Genomic DNA, 25136 nt, shown 5'->3' on the forward strand with positions numbered 1-25136 from the left:
AGGATAGAGTCGAGATGTGGAATATATGTATTTTTTATCTAATGGTAGAGAATTTGTTGTAAAAGTAATACTGGTAAGTTGTCAGGATTTAAATGAATTATCCTTGGTTCTTAATTTTTTTCATAATTTAAAAGAGTTCATATAACAAATTGTATAAACGGTTTCCACTTACTCCAACTTTTTATAAATTTTGCTTTCAAAAAATCATTTTGACCATTATAATATTCTTTTATATTTTTTGCCAATTTGTTTATATTTAAGGTTTTATGAAATCATCTTGTTCTGTAAATGTATTGTTTTAACAATTCTTACTTGGTGCCGTTTTTATAGTGCAAGTAGAAACTTCGCTGAGAGTGGTAGTGTCTGTATCTTCATCAATGATGTAGACAGTGTATAGTCTTAATGGATACTCTGTGGACGCCACCAGACCAGTAACGTCGAATCTGTCAGTGTCCTTGTCCGCTCTCAGGGTTTTGGTGCTGTTGTCTGGCATTATCACGACCACCAAAATTGTGTCACGTTCATAACAGGAAGGGGCGTGATCCCAAGACAAGCTGACACCAGTCTCAGACTGACGGGTCATTTGAATATTCATTGGTCCAAAATCTAAAACCATCAAGAATATATCAGAAATGATATTTTATATGACAAGTGTTTTCCATTAAAGTTTATAATGGAGCTATACAATAAGGCGTATTAATTTCGTACATGCCCGGATAGACAGACAGGCTTGGAATCTGCTAGCTGGATCGAACAAATTTCCATATAAATCACATCTTCTATCGAATTGGCTAACTGTATCAAGTTATTTATAGTTTTTTCCAAATGTCTTGTATTTCCAACAGGTTAATCCAATATCAAGTATGCTCCTGTTGCATATGAATGATAAAAGTTATCAATTATAATGATGAGGATAATTAATAAAGGACTACATATATCTGTTTACAGGTCACACAATAACGATTTCCGTCCACACATGTTTTACTAACTGTCCCTACAATTATTTGTTGACTCCTTCGTACGATTCCTTTTTGTTCTACGTTTCCTTTCGAAATGCCGTGAATTAATATAATACCTTTAGCAAATCCAGTTTTCCTTTATTTAATATTACAGCTTATAATTAAAACTTGTGCAAAAATAGTGTAACTTTTGAACAGGTCAAAAACCTCAAAGAGCTTCTCCGTGTTTTAACTCTAAAGCTACTTACAGTCTTCGATGCCAGTATAACTTCGAATGCTGTTAATCTGCAAAAGTTAAAATACGTTATTTAGAACGGTTGTTTTATATTCGATACCTGTCAATATCATTGCATGCATAACATTGCAATGATACTATTTCGAATTAAATATCTTTTGCGCAAATAAATGAACATATCACCGCGAAGGAATGTTGAGCAACGACTATTCATGCAATAAAGTAGTCGCAGACGAAAATCGTACCCTAATGGTTGATGATAAAAAAAAACATAGAGAGAATAGCTGGCCTACCGTCATGACTGATGTCTGAGAGAGCATTGCTGAGTTAAAGACGTTGATCTCCAGCTCCATCACTTGTGTGTCCAGATTCTCCTTAGGGATTCTCATCCAACAGTGGTTAATGTCAAACTCAATGCTGCGGTTGTACCACTCATTTACTTGTGTCCGGTAACAGTCCGATGTACACGAACTCGTTTGCTAAATAGGAAATCATTTCATAACTAAAAATACAAATTGATACTTAGTATTGTTTCTAACCCATTCTCTATCAAACGATGGTTAAACTTTCACAGAGACTCTCAGAAGATGTATCACATAGCACAGCAGTAATTTCTGTTTAGTGATCGACATTCAAAAACTAGAACGAACTCATTGTTATTGACAGTGAGATGTTAAATGTTTCAAGTATTTAAAAGAAAACAGTATGACTACCAAACCATACCACTGGATTTATCACATCCCCTTCCATCTTCACAAACGACCGGTTGTTGGCCATGCGCAGTCTCCAGTGTAATTTATACACTCCGCTGTGAATGTCCCTACACTGCACATTGATTCTGAAATCAGTAGTGCATCATCATACATCAGTAATATCATTTCTTTATATTATTATTACAATTCAAATTACATGTAGTACACAGTCATCAGCCATGGTTGGGGACTGCATTTGGGACTAACATAACTTAACATATCTTTAACCCACAGTGTACATGGTACTAGCACTACAATACAATTTACAATTATGTCTTTCTTTACAGATCCAAGACGAATTTGTGAACCAATGTTTTGAGCAATGTTTGGTAATGTGGACTTTGTCTTTCAGTACCATACCATAATACATAATCTAGTCTTCAACAGGAAAAAGAGTTAAATTAATTCTATTTAGAAATAAAAGAATTCAATAATGTCTTACCGACTAGAAAACGGAAAAGTTCCGTTCACTATGTTAGTTTGTATTTGTGGCCCTCGGGTTATTTCAGGATCAGACTGGTCAAAACTGACCACAGTAGACTCAATCCTGGTATTCCCCATCGCATCATGTGCTCGGACCCAAACCTTTACTGTACTACCGTCCGAAATCACATCTTTATTGAAATACTGTGTTCCGTCATCTTGAGGGCCACTAATGGTTTGCCAGTTACTAGGTGGTGTAACAAGCGAGGAAGCCCCGTCACCAGCGTAATCGGACACGATATCAAACCGCACGATTCCTCGACTGTTAGGAATCGCCGACGTCGACCTGTCGCCGCTTTTATCCTCATATTCGTCTAATATTTTCTTATATCCCTCTCCACGTCTACCACCGTCGTCGAGTTGGGGCGGATATTCAAGAATCTTATTAAGCAAGTAATTGTTTTCATGAACACTGTTTACGAAGAAATCTTTCCAGGATATATCAATTGTAGTGCCTTCATTGGTAGAGTTTCCATAAAATGATTGCCATCGATAGCCGGTGTCCGCCCGGGCAGAGGTTACGGCAAGTTGGTGGGCATCACTAACGGAAATACTAGAATCGGGGTCATATAGAGCGAACCGTCTAGTATAAATAGTATTGTTTGCGAAATCCCGTATTTCTAAAATCAGACTGTACATTCCAGGTCCAGGTGGTGTGTAGGTTTGAGAGTACAGGTTACCAGAAGTAGAATGGTTGTATCTGAATATTGCGTCAGGTCCAAGCGGATTCGGCTCCTCCAAGAATTTCGATAACTGATTTGGACGAAGCTTGAAGATTTCTAGTGTATAATCCGCAACCCCACTGAGATCATCGTCCCATCCGGACCAGCGGGCAATGATAGGCGACTGAAATAAGAATACAAGAGGATCGATTGAAGACAATACCCTATAGTAATTGATATTATCTATATTATAACCATACTTGATGAAAGTAGTATTCCAAAATGAAATAAGTGTTCAGATAAGGAGATTGACAAAAAATAAAGCAAAATAGAAATATGATGAAAAACACAAAAATGAATAAAAAATAATTGTTATTTATGCATGGCATTGTTTCATTCATTGATTAATTATATATACATTTACGTCCTTTTATCTCAGGGAATCCTTATATTAAAATAAGTCTTCTTATCTATCTGCACAAAATGGAAGCTTGGCTTTTACTTTATCCTGCATGATTAGTTTTTGAATTATCGGTTTTCCTTATTACGGGTAACGTTGGGAACAATCTAATTCAGTTATTTCATACATGGTGTATTATAATACCGCACTATAGATTTTGAAAGGTCTTTATAAACGCCAATATATTTAAAGATGTTCCACCGCTGACAAATGGTATTTTTTCACTATCAAAATTAGGATCAGACTATTTGGTATTTTTCTTCAGTTACAAAAGTTACTTACTATACACCATTAGCACCATTGGAAAGTTTGAGCTTCTAATCTAATTTCAAGATAAGAATATTAGAAATAATTAATTGCATTCCGTAAAAATTCCGTGGCACTATAATCTATATAGAATGAAGTTCTGACTGCGCATGCACCAAAAGCAAAATAAATTATCTTATATTATTCTTTTGTGTTACTTAGACATATATATACACTACTTGCAGTAAGTATAAAAGATCAACTTGCTTCGAAAGAATGTAATATTTGCATAAACGCTTGTTCAATTTAATTAAAATATACATACCGCTATAATTACATATCAAGTATATTTCTTTGTAAATCTTTTGGTCATATTGAAGTTCCTCTAAGCTACGACCGACATGTGTTGTATTGTTATATCGCTAGTACTTTCCCTAAGCTACGACCGACATGTGTTGTTTTCTTATATCGTTCGTACTTTCCCCAAGCCACGACCGACATGTGTATTGTTTAATCGCTAGTAGTTTCCCTAAGCTACGACCGACATGTGTTGTATTGTTATACTGCTAGTACTTTCCCTAAGCTACGACCGACATGTGTATTGTTATATCGCTTGTACTTTCCCTAAGCTACGACCGACATGTGTTGTTTTGTTACATCGCTAGTACTTTCCCTAAACTATGACCGACATGTGTTATTTTGTTACATCGCTAGTACTTTCCCCAAGCTACGACCGACATATGTATTGTTATACCGCTAGTACTTTCCCTAAGCTACGACCGACATGTGTTGTTTTGTTACATCGCTAGTACTTTCCCTAAACTATGACTGACATGTGTTGTTTTGTTACATCGCTTGTACTTTCCCTAAACTATGACCGACATGTGTTGTTTTGTTACATCGCTTGTACTTTCCCTAAGCTACGACCGACATGTGTTGTTTAGTTATACCGCTAGTACTTTCCCTAAGCTATGACCGACATGTGTTGTATTGTTATATCGCTAGTACTTTCCATAAGCTATGACCGACATGTGTTGTTTTGTTATATCGCCAGTACTTTCCATAAGCTATGACCGATATGTGTTGTTTTGTCATATTACTACATGTGGTAGTGATTAATTACCTTTGTTATTTCGCTGGTGATTTCTAAAGGCATTTGATCAGTGCACGATGTATCACAATGCACGGGTTCCTCCAAATCAAACTGGAATCGCATCCGTTTTACAGTCTCTATGTTACCCGTATAGGTTTGTGTTTGGTAGGCCTGGTTAGTATTGGTGTTTACCAGCCTCCTGTATCCTCCGGTCTTAGCGGAAAATGTGAACGTAAACCTGCCAATAATGAATTCGACATTTTGAAACAATTATCACATCTAATATAAAACAAAAGCCATGTCATAAAAATAATCTCGGGATACATCTTAGGTCATAACTGAATACAACAGGGCTATTTAACATCATATTAACCCCCACAAAGGTCAATATATAATAAATTTAAGAGGAGACATAAAACTTGTAACATTGGGGTAATGCTCAATACAGATTAAAAGCAAATGACACGAATGAAGCTAAAACTAACAATTACTTAAAACCGCATCAAGTTTGAATGTTGACCTAGTTGGAGAAATCCGTGATTCTGTTATCAGGAATAACGATTTGTGATATTGAAATATATTACTTTGTATATTGGATAGTGTTTCCTCTCGAGATAGCTTCATGGATAACTTACCAGTCCCCAGAACGTATTGCTAATTGAAAGCTCTCTTCACGCAGACGACATTTCAGTTCCTCGTTAGTGACCGGATTGGACTGGGAGAGTCCAGGGCAGCTGTAGGTTTTTGCTCCCTCTGCTACAACTTCCCTAGCAGTTTCACCTTAAATAGAATATTCCTTTCAATGATAGTTTTAAAAAGTAATACGTTAAACATTCTTATTTTGGGACATTACAAGTTTATCTCAAAATTGTTGTTATACAGTACATCGCAATGATAAATTCTCACATTCGTAGTAATTGCTCTGCTAACCACATACAGGAAATACTGTTAGGGCATTTACACTTCAGTGAAAAAATTCTTGCGGAAAAAGTGGTAACAAATCATTATCGCTATGTACGTCCGTTTAACAGTAACCTTATTAATGGAGTGAATAAAACCGTAGTTTGCGAACATAGAAATATTAATTTGAGCAAAAAATACATCATACTGATTTTTTTATCGTAGAACGTATTAAGTGGTTAACCATTGCTTTAAATATTTCATAAAAAAAACATCTGGTTCCAATAATTATAGGCAGAACTAGTCCATACGCCTAGTACTTTATATACTAGCACATAAAAGGGACAATTTAGGCGGATGTGCATTGTAATTTTATTTACCTTGACAACAAACATGTTCTAATGAAAGTTTTTTATCATCGCGTAGTGTCCACTACCGTGGTCAGTGTATACGATGCCAAACTAACTAACACTCCGTCACTACACATTGCTGGGAATGTGTTAAAGGCCGAACTCGAATCTGCACCGCTGAAGTAAATTAACCTTTGTCTACAACTACCCCATTCTAGATGCTCAAAGGGTTCGTATAACACACACGATCTCTACACCCCTGGACCATCTCATAGTACAACTGGAGACAACAAAACAGATAATTCAGTCGTTTGATGTATATCAAAAGAGCCGTATAACGGTACATTGTGATTGACTGTGCGGCTTTGAAGTAGGACGTCGCTCTCTCTGCAGGCTTGTGATTGGTACAAATTTGTTCCCTTGAGCTGCCTTCAATTTTACTATGAGATAGTCCAGGGCTGTAAAGATCGTATGTGATAAGGACCTATGGAGTATCATCGAGGAAGGGTATTTTTACATTTTCAGATATATGATAATACATGCAAATTCGTTTCCTTTTACAGAACACAAGTACCTATGGTATTCATTTGCGAACCTTGCTGGAATCTAGCTTGGTTATAGGTATAGCTTACACATAATATCAGGAATTTCAATGGTATCAATTAAGATCCCGAATCTAGTTTTGTTTTGTTTAAACTTATTTAAGGAATTTAGAACAAAAGCTTTATTATTAATTTGGTTCGTGGTTATGTGTGTGAAAAATTGCTCATTGAATTGTACTTGCATGTGAATACGATTTTAATGATATTAAAATAATTTTGATAAGTATATTTGTTGATAAATATCATACTAAAGATTCCAACAAAAGGTATTTCTTGACACATTATGAAAAAAGACGTTATATATGTACAGGGGAAAATACATATTGTCGATTGCCACATCCTCGATACTCAAGAGGTTATTATCGCTGACGTTATATCCACCTCTGGACTATTTAATAGTGAAACTGAAGGCGGCAGAAAAGACAGGTAAAATATTATGGCTATAACGACAGTTATAGTAACCCCTGCAGTATCGAGGATGCGGGTGCCCCAAGCTGGAATCGAATCCGAGTGAAAATCTACACCTCTGCCAACTGAGACGTATGCTCCATCAGCTTAGTCACTGTATTTATATAGCACTACACCAACATGCTCTTATAAAATACAGAGCAATATTGGATAAAACAAGTGTCTATCTAGCAGAATGACTTTATCATGAAGAAGATAATTTTTGCGGTTATATCAGGGGTTTACTGGGGCTTTATTGGTTTAATGTCCTATCAACAGCCAGGTTCATGTGGGTCATGTTAGGACGTTCAAGGTTTGTTGGTGGAGTAAAGCCGGAGTACTCGGAGAAAAACAACCGACCAGCGGTCAGTACCTAGCAACTGCCCCATATGGGATTCGAACTCGCGACTTTGATGTGGAGGGCTTGTGATGATATGCCGAGACATCTTAACCACTCGACCACCGCGGCCCTTAAAAGGTCTAAGTACCTTATCACCTACCTGGTAGGGGTAATCGTGAATAGGTGGTATCAACCATTGCACTAACGACTCCGATCTTATACTCGCTGATATAATCTGGCTGCATTGGAAAAGTTTGTTCGAGCGTCTGCCAATCCAGGGAGACGTCAAAGGTCATGTTGATAATGTTGTAGTCATTCTGATTGCTCCAAATGATTTCTATGTCATCCTTTCCTGTGGCATCCGCCGAATACTCGTACATGTACATACTCTTCGCGCGGTCGTACAAGGAAAAATTGGTCTGGCAAGTATCGATAATGGGTCTATATCTATCAGACAAAACTGGAAAAAGAAGGAAATTTGAAATGCAATAAAGATATCTTAAGTATATTTTGCCTCAATAATGCATAATTTGGATATCTTATATTAAATGTAGCGAAACAAATTTATTTATCGTGTTAAAAAACAATGTTTATCACATAATCCATCTGATAGCCAGTGATTTCGCCATGTAATATGTTTGCATATGTCAATAGTGATATATCACTTGTAGTGCTTTCATTGGCTGGAAATCCTTGACGTCATGACTTCGCGTAAGTAATCAATGATGTGACTTCCGGATTCGAAGACTTCGTAACAAAATTGCAGCCACAGCTGGATTTTTGTAACATATTTTGACGTTGAGATTCTTCGAAATGTAGCTTATATAGTTATGTGATAAAAAATATCTTAAGGTTTTGTTTATTTTATTTGAGATTTTATGAAATTTCTAAAACTTTTTTCATAAAATCACACAGGAAGTCAGCACTCAGTTAATATCCTATGTAGATATATAAATATAGATATACAGTCCTCGATGCATTATTGCTATTTATTTTTTCAGATGTATTGTATGTGAGATTGCAAACAAAAAAGAGGTTCTAAAATGTATTTTTCTTCAATTAATTTGCTATAAATATATTACAAATAACAACTTATGCAGTACTTGATACTTAATAAGTCTGTGATCCCCTAAACATAGTTACCATAGGACACTGATGCGTGAAGCACAAATATAGGTATATCTGTTGATTACCTTCGGAACAACTGGAACCTCCAAAATCACTGAAGCATTTACAGTTATTAGCGTCACACCATCCTGGGTAGCAAGGCTCCAGGTAGGATGCACATGCCGCTGAAATCGTAAGAGGAACAGTTTTCTGTCAGTTTGTCTGTATCAACATTAGTATATATCCAGTGCATGTTCACAGAGTTACCTCACTTGCGGGTAGGTATGGGGTCGTTGTGATGGCATCAATTGTGAGCGAAACTCGTGTCGTTTTCTCTTAAAAGTGTAACCTCGAGGACAGATAGATATGTAATTATGCAAATACAAAAACAACGCCATCTTAAAAGAATTTTTTTGGCTTTTGTGAATAGTGAATCATTTGGTTTTCTGTTATTTGTGATATCACATTATTGCGACCTTATCAACATATTTAATTTAACAATATGAAGATGTTTTTCGTTGTCTTACTTTCTTGACAAAGAGCTCCTGTATATCCATCGCGGCAATCACAACGGTTAGGGCTGCTACATGTTCCACCATTAAAACAGTACGGCCGACACACAGCTGCAATGCATTGAAATAATTCATCATTATCAGGCATATAAGTTGTTCTTACTCAAATACATGACTCCTGTAAATACTAACAACTCATAATACATGAATAAGGAGAAAATAAAGTTAAATTCATATGATCTGTTTCTTAAAATGAAAGAAGAGTTACTAATTTTTACCTTTTTATAACTCATATTAAAAAAATCCTTTATAGATCTAATTATTATTTGTGTATTGCTTGACCCCATGAAGGTACCTTCAGTAGAGTCGTGTTCAGACTACACTAAACAAAATTCAACTATCAGTACTGATGGGCAATAAAAACAATATGCGATAAGACTATGAATTCGATTCGCATTAAGCCGTTTTATAATATTATTAATCTTTTATATGCATTTATGGCCCCGGTGGTAGTGTGATATGAAGGTTTATTTACCCGAAGGTGTGATATTTCCCGAGGGATATATCACACCTTCGGATAAATAAACCTACAAATCACAATGCTGTCGGAGACATATATTGTTTATTATACCGAAAATTCACGATTCGCTACTCTGGGTGAAATATTACTTCAATTTGCGATAAGTGAAAAAAAGACGTTTGCCGCTTCGTCCGTCGTTGTTGTTGTAAATCAGAAGGGATGATAAATGCGTGTTAAAGACGTGCAGTCACGCGCCCCGTGAACATACGATATTTTATTTCCCCTGAGGGAAATACGACGTTTTCGTTCATACCTACGGGTGTAATACTTGCTGGTCTAGTTAATTGCATGGCTACCCATGTAATAAAGCCTCGTGACGTCACAGCGTCAACACAAATTCTATTTCCTCGGTAAAATTTTAAAGATGCTCCACCGCTGACAAATGGTATTTTTTCACTATCAAAAAGAGGAGCAGACGATTTGGTATTTTTCTTCAGTTACAAAAGTTACTTACTTTACACCATTTCCACCATGGAAAAGTTTGAGCTTCTAATTTTACTTAAAGTTTAAAATACAAATGATAATTAATTGCATCCCGAATAAATTCCCTGACACTATATCCTATATAGAATGAAGTACTGATTGCGCATGCACCAAAATCGAAACAAATATTTTATATTATTTTTTGTGTTAATTAGACATACATATACACGATTAAACACCAATTATTGTTCAAATGAGGAGTATCATTTATGCTCTATCGGCGGTGGAGCATCTTTAACTTTTTTTTTCACAAAATTGACTAGTTTTACTCAAACAACGGAATTTTTGTCGAAAATATGGCTGAAGTCGGTTGCGAGTTTCTAGTTCCTAGTTCCGTTTAATAAACGGAACTAGGAACCAGACCCGAGTTCCGTTTAACTTAAACGGAACTAGGAACCAGACCCGAGTTCCGTTTAAGCTTATACGGAACTAGGAACCAGACCCGAGTTCCGTTTAACAAACATACTGGCCAACGAGCGGAGTTCCGTTTATTAGGATTTATTTAAGTTCAATTACATATTATATACAGGAATCGAACTTAAAGCTTCCATGAATAAACAGCACAGAATTAATCTCCTTAACACAAATTTCCTTAAACGGATCTGACACCTAGACTCCAGTTCCGTTTAACTTAAACGGAACTAGGAACGTTTAAGCTTATACGGAACTCGGGTCTGGTTCCTAGTTCCGTTTAAGTTAAACGGAACTCGGGTCTGGTTCCTAGTTCCGTTTATTAAACGGAACTAGGAACTTTCCGTTTATTAAACGGAACTAGGAACTAGGAACTCGCAACCAACTTCAGCCCTCCGAAAATATCACGTTATTTTTCATGTTTGAAAAATTGATCTCTAGCCGTGGATTTCTTCGAATTTGTTTCAAAATGGCGGGATATTATAGTCGTAAAATTGCAATAGAACGTCGAGGTATGAAAGAAAAATACTCTTTCATAAGTGGATATGAAGGATAGGGATATTCTATCCTCGGGATCACAAAATATTGCAAAACCCTTGGCAAGCCTCGGGTTTTACTACATTTTGTGACCCTCGGCAAGCCTCGGGTTTTACTACATTTTGTGACTATAGCATATCCCTATCCTTCTTATCCACATATGAAAGAGTCTTATATTATTTCTCTGTCATGTGATGCGTTTCAACTAATCACAGACACTGTTATAAAAATAAGGTATAATAATGTGTTCTTATTGGTGTATGAATGACCTGGGGTCTAAGAACATATCATTGTCAGTGTATGATTCCAATGTTTTTGATCAACATCATTTAAATAAACATTTTATTGAACAGTTAGGATAGGTTACACATTTATCAGCTCAGGAAAAATTATAAGATTACTAACTTACCATACTATTGTTTCTATGTCATTCAGACTTTAAAAAGCTAAATTCTTATTCATGAAAACTTACGCCTGTTGCAACTTCGCGAGCCGGGACTAGTTTCCTGCCATCCGTTGCAGCAGAATTTCACTGTGACATAGTACGAGACTCTCCGAGTTCCCCAGGCACAGCACCTGTAATGTATGGAATATTTCTCCTAGTGATCATATTGCATCGATTTTTTTTGACAAAATGTACATTGTATGCCCAATATAATATTCACTATGTACACTTCGAAAGATAATAAATAGTAAATAATCATATTTGAAGATTATATCGCTTCTGAAGAAAGTGTAAATAGTATAGGTTCATCTTTCAAGATTGTACTGATTTACTCAACAGCGACAACATAAGCCGCAAGATTTAATAGAACGATTAAAAGAGTTGAAAAATCAATTTAAGATTAATGTATTTCATTTGGCAATTTCGATGGAAACAAAAAAATCGTGTCATATCATTAGGGAATAAATTTGAGGATTTCTGATCACAGCACTGGTATAGAATCTACAGCGGATTAAGGTAAAATCACTTACCCAAACCATGTCCGATACCTGCAGTACCTCTCATAGCGGTACCGCTTATCAGCTCTGCTGCAAACACGTCTGTAACGAAAAACGGAAGTACAGAAATACACACAGCAGTTTACATACATGTTTTATCAAATAGATAAATAAATAAGTAAATAAATAAATAATATGGGAGCGATAGCCAAATCTTTTGGAAATCTAAAATGACCTCAAACTTTTCGTTTATCGATGAATCGTTTTAGCGGCATACACTCTTATAGTAGATAGGGACTTTATCTAATCCAACCATGCTGAAGCCGAGGTAAGAATGATAAGTATATAATTCATTGAATAGATAGACTAATGATGTTACGCAAAAATTGGTCAGTAATACAAATTACGGTAAATTCACTCATTGCCAGTCACATACTTTAGAACGAGGTGAGGGCGTCTAAACACTTACATATTTTTTATCTATTTAAAATCTATTATATCAAATGTGTTTAGCAAGAAAAAGTGGGGATTTATGTACCTTATATGAACATATTGTACAAAGTAATTTGATATTCCGTTTTTGTTTTGTTTTATCAGTAGCAATTATTTAAATCAACTATCCAATACAGCTTTCTTTCGCGCACGATTTAATTCTTGTGAATTTCGCTATAAAAGTAAATTCTCGAACGTATAACTCCGCGAACAAGTAATTCATAACTGCCATTGAAAGGTAAATATATATAATTATCATTCCGCGAACGTTTAACATTGTTTATTTTGATAAAGAAATCGCGGAATCTAGTAGGCACGAAATTTAGTAGCCAAAAACAGACAGTATACAGTTCTTGGAATATTTTATTGTAAAATAAATAATACACAAATGGGTTAGATCCATTGAGAAGTAAAATAGAGTATAATGCGGTGTGACAACTGGCAGAGTCATTGAAGGGACCGTAGAATCAAACCAAAAACAGATTTCTGGAAATCCCCTTTTGGGCACAGATTTCATAGAGAGGTGAATGTTTCGAAGCCTGCTGATGGGATATTCAGGGTGCATCTTTTTCAAATGTTTGATGTGTGGGTTGGGCAATATATGTAGATGTAATATATGTAAAGAAATTTTAAAATTCTGTCAAGTCCGTTTCGGACAGGGGAGGTAATCAATATTGGAAATTTATGAAAATTTTGGTCAATTTTTGGTGCGGAATTCAACATAAGATGGCACCCCCACATAAAAGTTTAGCAAGATGGTAGCTCTTAATTTTGTTTTATTCACAGATATGTGAGATGACCTTCAAAATTAGTGACGGGTGTTCAGACTTGAAAACTTCATTTAACCGGGACAGTGGCAAACGTTAACATTGTCTTCTATTGGAAATAATTTGGGTCTGCGGTATACTGAAATAGAAGATGGTCTGGATTTGGTTCACCAACATTACATTGATGTCTATCAACTTCACACTATATTTAATTTCTTAGCTCTAACGTGGAAATAGCATGTACACATTAAAATTGGATTTGGAAGCAAATCTAAGAATTATTATAAGAACTCATTTAGGTTCTGGACGTACATTTGTATTCACCTACTAAAATTGTAGTTAAACAAAGTGATATTCAAAGTTACAAGTGCAAACAATGATGACTTTGATAATATTGGTTATATTTATGCTGTTAACATCATGTAAATTTGCATTGGAAGAACGAAGTTATACATGTGAACTGTATAGAACACAATGTAATATCACATTGTGGCTTATCATTCACCAGGTAATGGCATGCTTGATATATCAGTACCGTAATGAATTAATAGTAATGAGATAAAAGCGGTATAAAGCTAGTGTATATATAATCCATTATAAAAGGCTTAAATAAATTCAAAATAAAATCAAAAATCATTTCTATGGATTTGACCATGTGGCTAGCTTGGGTAATCATAACGAATTAAAACTACCACCGTAGTTATAATGAAACAAGTTTTCTGATAGCGTCATTAAATCAAAACCGGTTGGTTCTTTCGAAATACAAAGTAACGCACGCTTACACCAGAGATAATATAACAGTTTCCTTATTTTATCATTTTAAGATCACCGTTATTTCCCTTAGGTAGAAAACAAAACAATATAAAGAAGTATTTAAATAATTTTAAGAGTTTTATTTTACATTCCATGTATAGATCAACCATACTTTCTGTGCAAATATTTAAACAAAAATTAATACATTTTGAAAAAGAAGATTTGCATGCTATATAATTCATGTTTGTGATCTCTTTATATATTATTGATGCAAAATAAATGAAACTGAATTAGGTTCATGTTTGTTATCACAAAATGAAAGGTGCTGATTATTATTTAAATTTGATTTAATTGAAAAAGAAGAAAGTACACTAACATCCACGTGATAAATAGGAGAGGACAGATACATGATGATAACGTTAGTTAGTCCTATTAGTGCTATCTTACTGATGAAGCATGCCTCTAGAGACAAGCGCACCCCGATCCAAATGGATCACATTTTACCAAGGGAAAACCAGTCGTTCCACTCCCTTTATGCTGAGAACTAAACAGGAGCAGAAACTATCACTTTTATACAATATGGTATGTCTCAGCATGGGAACAAAACCCTGATTCTGCCTAATAGGAGTGAAGGCTCAACTCATGGCCAAAAGTGAAGCTATTTCAATATAGAGACGTTAGGAACAATAACAACCCTTTGTCTGCAATAGAGACAGTCGGTATAATTTTAACGCCCCACCTGCAGGACAATTACCATAAAAAGTGTTTCAGTTTTACAACGCTTAATTCTTAAGGCAACAATTTGAAAAAGAGGAAAATAATTAAATGCAGAAATGACGCTACTAGCTTAACAAAGCATGATATTTTTATCTCAATGTCTATAGAGCGGCTAAATGCAGCATTGTAACAAGACCCCTCAAACAGCTACATTGCACAAAGGTTATAAACCACGTAAGTCTAAGCAAAACTATTTTACATCCTTATTTGATGATTTGGGAAGTCCCGAGCGATTCCTATACTCAAAGTCGCCAGGGAAACTGGGTAATCCCCATATGGAACATTTTGTCGCCTATCATACCTCTCCCGCAGTCTGAACAGGAACGTTATTGTTGACTTCCTGTTCGCTGTTTTCATTTCAGCTGCTTATTGGTGTTAGATAATTGTCAGCTTGCCATACACGACATGACAGGTGCAATTCTATATATAACTTATCATAGTAAGATAGAAGTGAGGATTATTTGTTTTAAGTTGTGCACATATGGTAACAGTAAAACGGCCACTCTCCAGGGTCATGTATAAAACAAAATATGAGCTGTTGGCTTTATGGAAACATGTAGAATGTTTTATATGAAAAACCACATTTACCTACAGGTACAGAAAGACACGCGGATAATTTATTTCACCTACTAGACAAAAGAATCATAAAGAACTTGCAAAAACATATAAAAAAATATCACGTAGATGTGTATTTCAAAGATATTTTATGATACATGGGGTTTATCCATGTACTCTGGTTTCGTTTCGCTCTAACAGATATCACTAACTTCCGGGTTTCTGAACGTGACTTTTTATAGTTGCAGAGAAATATCGTAATTAATATTAAATGATAGATTAAAATTACAGGTTATAGCAAATAATAGCAAACTCGATCTTAAAACCATTTTCCATTCATTCGAGTTAAGATTGCTGTAGTTTCCGTGTCAAATAAATAAAACTAAGTATAACTATCGTCTTTAATTGATTATCCAATGAATTATTTCATGGATAATTGTGCTTAAATTGGTTATATTAATGAACACTTCTGAAGTACCACAAACTCGTGTAGAATATCATCGAAAAGATCGTAATAATTCTTCAAATGTTTAAGTTATACCCATTAGTGACTAACAATAGTTGTTAGTTTCCATAATAAAATATATTCCGCCCTTACCCCTATTTAAACTTTTGAAGTCTAATACTACATTAGCTATGAATAACGAACGCACCCCCTCCATGACCTGTATATTGGACTGGCGCCAGTGGAGCGCTGCCACGCTTCCATCTAGATAGTTGAACACCTATCCCACTTAATATTAATCCTAGCATGTTACAGTTATAATTTTCCACTCCGACCAGGAATAAAGTAAGCATATCAATACCTTAATTAATCTTAATCGATTTTATAATACACAAGATTTCTACTCTCATTTAGATGTCACTCTATGCATTGTCACGTAGCTATATATAGTTGTCTGTAAATCGAGTTGCTGCATTTCGCAATATACATTTTTAAGTCTCTTTCTTATATGCAAATGGATCTAGTGAATTTTACAAAATTAAATAAAACATAAACGTAAGTGAAATTATGACATGTTACAGCAAGTACATAAATATGTTTATATCGGCGCGTAATGTCGACAAGGGCTAGCTTGTTGGATCAAGCAAGTGAATGAAAATCAACAACATGATAGGAATTGAAAATGGCCGTTTATTATGATAAACGACGAGATAACACATAAACATAAAATGATTCTTTCAATCATTTTTATAAACCAAATAAGCAAATTAAGATATGGTCCAAGGTGGGGATAAAAGGGTCCCATCCATAGTTAACGAAAATTCTTACATAAAGTACATATTATACCTATTAATTAAAATATGAAAAAGAATCTTGACATGTGTCATGGTCAAAAGCAAGATACAATTTGCAAGGATGCAACTCGATACAAAAACAACATGTGGTCAAACTATAATATTATATTAAAGCTATTCCGTAACGAAACCTTTTAGCCACAGAATTGAGGAAGGTCATGGGGATGAGGTGGGTGCTGATAAAATATTGAAAAATATTAGAAAAACTGACCTTGATCTGTGTCCATCTTGTGATAAAGTGGCTAATGAAGCTGACACACGCGCACTGGTCAGTAGATAATACTACGCGTGATAAGACCTTGACCCAATTACCTCTTACTTGCCCCTTGACCCTCCTCTCAGAAAAATAGCACGGAATATACAAAATATCAATATGAAACATTAATATTTAAAAAAAAAACTACTTGCCTGTATAAAATACATTAAAATTGAAATTTTAATTTACCATTATTAAACCAAATTTACAGTTTCAGCCCACGTGTTTCATTACTGTTTGAAAGTACATCAAATACCGTACCATATATAGGGTCAAAAAAGATTATAAAACTGTGATGATCACATACGTAACAGCAGTAAACAGTACCTGGACATGTACCTGGAATACTACCGAGTGCTAAAGCCTATCGACCTTTTTTCACCTAACAATTGTTTTCTAGCTTCTTAATGTCGGGATAATTGAGACAGGCCAAAGTCTAAAAAGATAACATTTTCTAATCCTGTTATACGCTCGAGAATACATAGGATGTAATGTAAAAGTTTTGTTATATCTTAGTTCTGATAGAATAATTCAAGTTTGCTTGTAACAAGCATTTTCATTGGCTTAAAAATTTATTGACAAATAAAGGACCAAATGGCGTCGCTGTAATCATTTCATAGAAAAAAGGTCCCGAAATGAATACGGACTTTTGAATAAATTATCGTTTGTAAATTGAATTTCAAGGATTTATTTGAATATATTTTCTATGTTATGTAGCTATAACAAAAAAATATGAGTGCACTCCTATCATAAACTGCTAAGTGGTTTGTTTAGAGGTTTATTTAGAGGTTTGTTTAGAGGTTTATTTAGAGTGCATTCGGATGTTGGTCTAATACCCCCATAACGTAAAAATCTATTCCAGTTAATCCTTAATGATTTCTCGTTTGATTCAAACAACGCGAAACATTACGCAATTCGTTAAAAGTCCACCATATACTAACTAGCTACTTTTTGTTGTTGACCTCATGAATAATGAAGTGCAATTTTGAACCACATATGAACTTAAAGCAATATCATCTATAGACATTAAGCTGCCAGTGTATGATGGCATGAAGGAAGCGTAAAAAGCAATTTAAAACATTTTACTTTTTTGTTGTCCAAGTACGATAAGGAAATATCTATGAAGTTCCCGAAATGTTTGTTTGGATCATCACCAACTAGAGTACTTAAAATCAAAACTTCCCACTGATTGTGTTGGTATCAATAAATCTAATACACCGACAAGAGTATTTACACGGATCAAAGTGTTTATGTAAGTATTTTATTTCTTCATTTGGAATATATCATGACCTTCGAACACAAAAAATTCCCCTATACATTATACGGTTTAAGATATATCAACCTTTCGTATTTCATCGTCCTTTATTGTTCAGTTGTATAAGACACCATTCTTTGTCCACAGTGCTTTGAGAGTCTCATTGAATTATAGCTTACTGTTAATTGTGGATTTACCAATGATCCATGTGTTTATCTGTTAATCAACAGCTTTATACATTAACAAGGCTTCTTTGTTTCAAAAAGCTTTACATATTGAAACTACAGAAGTGTATAAGATAGTGTTAAAGCGTTGAACACGTATTTGGCATTCGTCTATATTCTTTACACAATAATCAAGATAACTGATTTTTCAATTATTGTGATGTTACATTTTATTAATCTATATTTACTCTAGCTATAGCCATACAATGATTCTTTAAACGTTCATGAACAAAATCGAAAAAGAGATGAAGCTGTGTTCGGGGGTAACTAAAGGAAGGAATATCTTATACTGTGATCTATACCCCAGTCACACCCAAGTGTATCTGAAATAATGTGTTTACAATGCTCGCACATTGATTTTCGGTTCAACCATAAACTCACGATCCAACCTTATTGGTATCAACCAAATACCAATATACATACATTCATACCAGCTGTTTCATCTCGACTCGCACTTACACATATACAAATACTTAAAAAAATATGTTTAGAAAAAGGAAAAATAAGAGAAACAACGACAAAAGCACGTGCTACTGACAACGGTCGTTGATTGTTTCATTGTCAACATCTCTACTACGTTCAAATTCAAAGTTATTTACTCCTTTAAACTTGACTATAAAAGTAATATTGCAATCTAATTTCACTGTCACGATATGTCACTTAAACATTTGACATTTGAACATTGACAAGTAACTTAATGATTAAGCTCCCCAAAAGCATATGTCAGCCTATAAGAGAGCCGATATACAGGGATAATATATTCCTGGTTTGAATAAACCGCCTCCAATCACCGTCATGTTCAGTGACTTCAGGTTTTCTCGGATTCCGATTCGCATCACGTGACCGAAGTTCGACACGACCTGCACTTGGTGAGCCAAGTTACAAGCGTAAGCGCACATATGTTTGTTTACGTTTTCCTTCTGGCTAATATGAGCAAATCATGCTGGTATATGTCCACAGAGTAAGTATTTGAAACATCCATTCACACATTACCATAAAATATCGTGTATCAAATATTGAATGTGCGAGCATTATTTTCTTCGTAGATCCAGTCTGCTGAGGGCGACCACATATTTTGTTTATGAAAAAATTGTTGACATTTTCTCTCGGTTTCACAACTCTCGTGTTACTTCGAGATTGTCGAGACGATGTTCGGACGAGTTCGGAACGATTCGGCATCTTCTGAGCCTATTTTTCACGTATTCACATAAAGAAGATTTTTTTTAAAACTTTTATAATTGAAAATTATAAAAGTACTGCAACTTTATAAAGAGTGATAAAATTATAAAGTTTAAAACTCAGACAGACGGAGAAAAATATGCATAATACTTAAACCAATATTTTAGAAAGCAACCATATTTACATGTTGATATGAATGTATATGCCTTTTTAATTAAGGTATTGTCGGTATTAAACTGTTGTCTGTGATAACTGTATATATTGATGCAGGGCCATATTGTAAATTAGACTTGTCTAAATATGTAACCCTGGTTAAATAAAAGATTTTATTATTTATTATTATAAACAGTTTTCACTATGACAAAAAGTGCGAAAGTTATAGACCGTATAACTTTATGTTGTAAATGTAAGCCTTAGAGTAAAAGGTTTGTAATGCTGTCAATGTTTTAGCTATATTGTTCTTCTGTTAATATTAAATTCAGGAAAAGGATGAGGACAATGCTGTTTGTATCCTCTGTATTATAGAAACAGTTACACGGGGTCCAACACAGAAACGAAATGAAGCATGGATAAACAAGAAACTTTAGACCAATCAGCTGCTAACTCTACCGCACTGACTCCAACCAGGAAGTGACTACGATAATCATAGAGCCTTTCTATGTGGGTCTGAATCTCTTACCCGATATTTGCCCTTTAAATAGTACCAGTCAGTTAAGGTCATTTGTAACACACTGCTATTCTGTCGAAATGGCCATCAGACACAATACCCAAAGCTAAACACATTGTTCAATACGAACCTGTACAATGTCAATACTTAAGTTACATCTATTAGGTCGACTGAAATCTGGGCTCAATGGAACGTTTTCTAAAGATCTTTACAATATCTGCTGTCCGCCATTAAATCGGACGATAATAATACGAATATGTTAATACGCCAATGTTCTACATGTGTCATTTAAATGTCCTAGCCATCTTTTCCTTTTTGCACAAATGCCTTTAGTTTCACCAATACACAAAACGAACCAACGAGATTCGTTCTAATAAAAAACACACGTATTTCAACGTATTTATTTTTAACTATTATATTTAAATAAAAACTACACACAACAAATTGTTTTAATCAATATAGCGCTGACCTACGTATACAGAGACCTGCTTTCAAATGGCGGTAATGGACAAACCTATCGTTAGTGTACCCAGTTAAATACCGTACCCAAACTGATACTGTACCCACCAAACTGATACTGTACACAAATTGATACCAATGATACCGTACCCAAACTGATACCGTACCCAAACTGATACCGTAACCAAATTGATACCATACCCAAACTGATACCATACCCAAACTGATACCGTAACGAAATTGATACCCTTATTGCAAACAATTTTTGAGGTTCAATTTAAACTCATTTTCCATGCATACATTTATGATATTTTCTCCCACACATAACATTGAAATTGATAACTTGTTCCAATATCTGCGAATCTTAAGCAATTGTGACAACGCCACAAGAACTACTAGTGTTCACTTCTTTATCATCGTTATGGGCCTTATCAATGACAATTTTGGTAAACATTGAAACGTAAAGAAATAAAACACTCAACAGAAGTAGACAGAATAGTGTTGCCTTATAATTTTTTTCTCTAACAAGGTAGAAAAACGACTTTAGATAGCATTATCTTCGTCATATTGAGTCTTACCAAGAACTTATTAATACCATGTATAATAGATTCGATTGTGTCCGACTGCAAATTGCATCTAACATGTTGGCACAATGTTGGAACAAATTAAAAACTTTAATCTTTAAAAACACACTACATTTCCGAAACAAAAATTAAAAGTTTCTTGAAAACAATAATAGCATACGAGCATATATATTGATGGACTGACATGAAGTTACAACACCATACAAAGGCTTTATTTAAACTAACAGTGAATATCGGTATCCCTTTTCGCAGTTTTGCCGTCTGGCGCAGTGATAGTCAACTAATGCACGATATTTAGGACGACGGTGGAAAACATAAGACGACCCGCGTTATGAAAATGATCATTTAATTTATTCTAATTACATGTACATTGTTCTAATGGCGATGATAAGTGTAGTAATAATGGTTTGCGACAAAATGATCTATCTCGTTTTACACTCCAATTTTAAAAATCAAAACCCGCTTCGGAAAGATAGGGGGCTTCAACAAAATTACTTGGTGATGTTTTTTATAAACACGAGGTTAATTACTTAGGCATTCACGAAAATATTTTTCTTCGTATTCTTTTTCCAAGAAGAGAAAATAAGTGCACAGTATGCGGGAACCCATTTTTAAGAAATTTCATGGGAAACTGAAATTATTGCAAAATCATGTACATGTAATATAAATTCCACATAGCGTCAGACACTGCAGTGTGCTTTTTTTTTACAGCAAACTGTTATCATATTCACTATAACGGAACAAATATCCCCATGACAAGTATAATAAATACTAGGTTGCTCATACCTGGTAAGTACAATATGAGATAAAAGTGTTGCGACACATTGTTTACTATCAACCAACTCTCGAATTAGTAAACATACCCTTTGTTATACCAAAAGCAAAGCCAGAAAATAAATTGTAAGCACTTTTTCGTAAAAATGAAAAATCGTTAAGCAACAAATATGGTATCGTGAGAATTAAACAATGTATAGTATAAATTTGGGTACAATGAGATAAGCATCAGTCTTGTAAACCATTTTTCTTTCGCGTATGATTTACATTCGTGAATCTAACAAATACATGTAACTAGTATGTCGCAACAGTACATCTCTACGAATATAAACATATCTTAATAATATGAAAAAGTATTGTATTTGAATAGTTATGTTTAATATAGTTTAGTTTATCTCCGATATTTTGTACTAAAACGGATATTGCAAAATTTGGTCACATGATAGAAAGTTAAAAAATATACCGTTCGATTAGGGAATTTAATTATCTCAATGCTCAAGCCTTTCATCCGATCAGGACGCCTATGTACGATTTCAATTAACTTAATTACGTTTAGCTTCTCACAATGGTGGTATTCACTGTTTTGGCATTAGACCATATAACAGACTGCTATATACGGCCTATATAGAAAAGCAAGTGAAGCGTGGGTCCAACACGGGGAGTGTTTACCAAAATACTTCACTGAAAGCAACCTCACCGACAAGGAAGTAGTTCGGAGGTCACGATGTCATCCCATAAGCATCACGGTATTTCGCAGTTCTTTTCGTTTCGTTTTTACGAAAATTCAATTAAAAGATACAATGATACCAAATTTACAAATTTATTGTATTACTATTATGTTGTGTTAACACTTTTTGGGTGATATTCCAAAGAGAAACATTAACAATGCATTTATTTCGCTGGCACTAAAAGATAAACGTTTCCAAAACGACTTCCTATTTCATACAATTTAATTTTTACTGTACACATATTGTTAGTTTTGAATTTCCAGCACGAAGTACTACCATAGAGATCATCCAACATATTCACAACATAGGTTTTGGTCACCACACATTCCTACACACATTATATGCCACACACAGAAATCACAATAAGTCCGTCACGCTTCGCTACCACTTAGTGTTTTTCGGTGGTACACATGTGTATTCTATATACAGAAGTGAGAACCTAGCTGTTAATTAAAAACAACTTTTCAGATTTTTAATAAAACTAAGACGACCAAAATCTGCTAATAAATATATCTAACAGGTTATAATTGAATTAAAGATTTGTCAATGGGAGAGAAAATTTACAAATTAATGATACTGAAAAGTGAAGTGGATGTTAAAAACTCACCCCGACCATGCATCCACTGTCCCGACATAGACAGACAGGACGATGAGGACCCACAGGAGCGCAAAACTGCGGGCGCCTGAAGTCGACATTCTAATCAGGAGTTAAACAGACATAATATAACAACAAGGAAGTAAAATGGAACTTAAATAGTGTACCAGACCACGTGACATTGTCAAATGACTCCGTACCTACACGTTATTTTTGTGAGATGTGCATCTCTATTTAATACGTTGTACCCGTGAACCGATTCTTCCTATCGTGTAATATGGAAACATCACTATCCTACAGGGAATAAAAGCCACACACCGTAACGCATCCTTGTGTTGCTTGTGTTTTTAGTGTCACGTTTTAGTTTTACTGTCCTAGATTAGGGTTTCATATGCAGACTCTAAATACAGTATGTACAGTCGCAGGAGTTTTAATTCAGTGATACAATCAATGTTCCTAGCAAAATGGCCCATAGTAAGCCCCACCTTAAGACACAATTCTATGCATTGTATCATTTTTTATATAGAGGTGGCATTACAGGGTACATTTCTCTACAATGTACCTAGCAAACTGTAGGCCTATATAAACACCATCTTAAGGACATTTCTCTACAATGTACCTAGCAAACTGTCGGCCTATATTAAACACCATCTTAGGACATTTCTCTACAATGTACCTAGCAAATTGTCGGCCTATAGTAAACCCCATCTTAGGACATTTCTCTACAATTACCTACAAATTCGCATAGTAAACCCCATCTAGGACATTTCTCTACAATGTACCTAGCAAACTGTCGGCCTATAGTAAACCCCATCTTAAGACACATTTCTCTGCATTGTATCATTTTTGTATAGCCGTAGCATTACAGGGTAGGAGGGAAAATCTACGGGGTTCCAGTCCATTGGTGGAGACCAGTGTCCTCTATAAAATGATTGTTTTACATTGAAGATGGCTTGGCTGAAAAATGTTATTCTTTTGTTGTTATATTTACATATTACTTTCTAACTCAAAGTAAAACATAATTTAAATGTAGGTGGACATTTGAATTTCCCGCTTCAGCTATTTAACCTTAACAGCCAAGTTCGATGTGATAATAAATAGTCCCTATTAAAAATTGAAAAGATACCGAAATTTCAATGTTTTTCGATAGCTATTCAATTTTCTTTCAATTATCCTTTTAAATATTTTTTTAACAAGTTTCATAACCAAACTGGTTTATTCAACTACAATGTCAATTTTCCCGCGCGAACTAACATGGTATCAGTTAATAAGACTCGCATCCATTTATGTAGATATTACTACCCCAAGTCTAGACTGCATTTATTGGCCCATAATGCAGATCACGTTTATCATTAGAGTAATGGGATTCGCTGCGGCAAAATGTAGGTATAAAACGATAAAAACAATCTCCCTGTATAACGTTTCCAGATAATTCGTTAGTTAGGTCTGCAAAAGTATTTGCATCTATATTGGTGAAGCAATACAACAATAACAAGTTCTGGTTGTAATGAGTGACCATCACAGAACAACCTCCCCCCCACCACCAAAAAAACGCTCAAGTAGTCGTAGTATTGCATTCAGCATCCATCAAAACCCATGAACTGAGTCGACCCTCAATGAATAGGTAAGATGTAAGATCATATATACCGAATAGGTAGAACATTCTCCTAT

The 25136-nt window shown here is 34.8% G+C and overlaps 1 protein-coding gene across 1 annotated transcript in view; it reads right to left on the reverse strand.

Annotated features, from left to right (window-relative positions):
• LOC138314587 (uncharacterized) overlaps positions 1–23634 on the reverse strand; it is a 34348-nt gene extending 10714 nt beyond the window's left edge. The window contains exons 1-13 of the mRNA XM_069254995.1: positions 23478–23634; positions 12135–12203; positions 11632–11735; positions 9164–9259; positions 8723–8821; positions 7690–7989; positions 5526–5670; positions 4921–5128; positions 2389–3275; positions 1918–2032; positions 1488–1673; positions 1208–1244; positions 313–606 (exon numbers count right to left, since the gene is read on the reverse strand). Coding sequence (XP_069111096.1) covers positions 313–606; positions 1208–1244; positions 1488–1673; positions 1918–2032; positions 2389–3275; positions 4921–5128; positions 5526–5670; positions 7690–7989; positions 8723–8821; positions 9164–9259; positions 11632–11735; positions 12135–12203; positions 23478–23566 — 2629 coding nt within the window. The 5' untranslated portion in view covers positions 23567–23634. The remainder of the gene's footprint in view (positions 1–312; positions 607–1207; positions 1245–1487; positions 1674–1917; positions 2033–2388; positions 3276–4920; positions 5129–5525; positions 5671–7689; positions 7990–8722; positions 8822–9163; positions 9260–11631; positions 11736–12134; positions 12204–23477) is intronic.
• Between the last annotated feature and the right edge of the window lie 1502 nt (positions 23635–25136).

This window comes from Argopecten irradians, chromosome 2 (genome assembly GCF_041381155.1).
Source record: "Argopecten irradians isolate NY chromosome 2, Ai_NY, whole genome shotgun sequence".
NCBI lineage: Eukaryota > Metazoa > Mollusca > Bivalvia > Pectinida > Pectinidae > Argopecten > Argopecten irradians.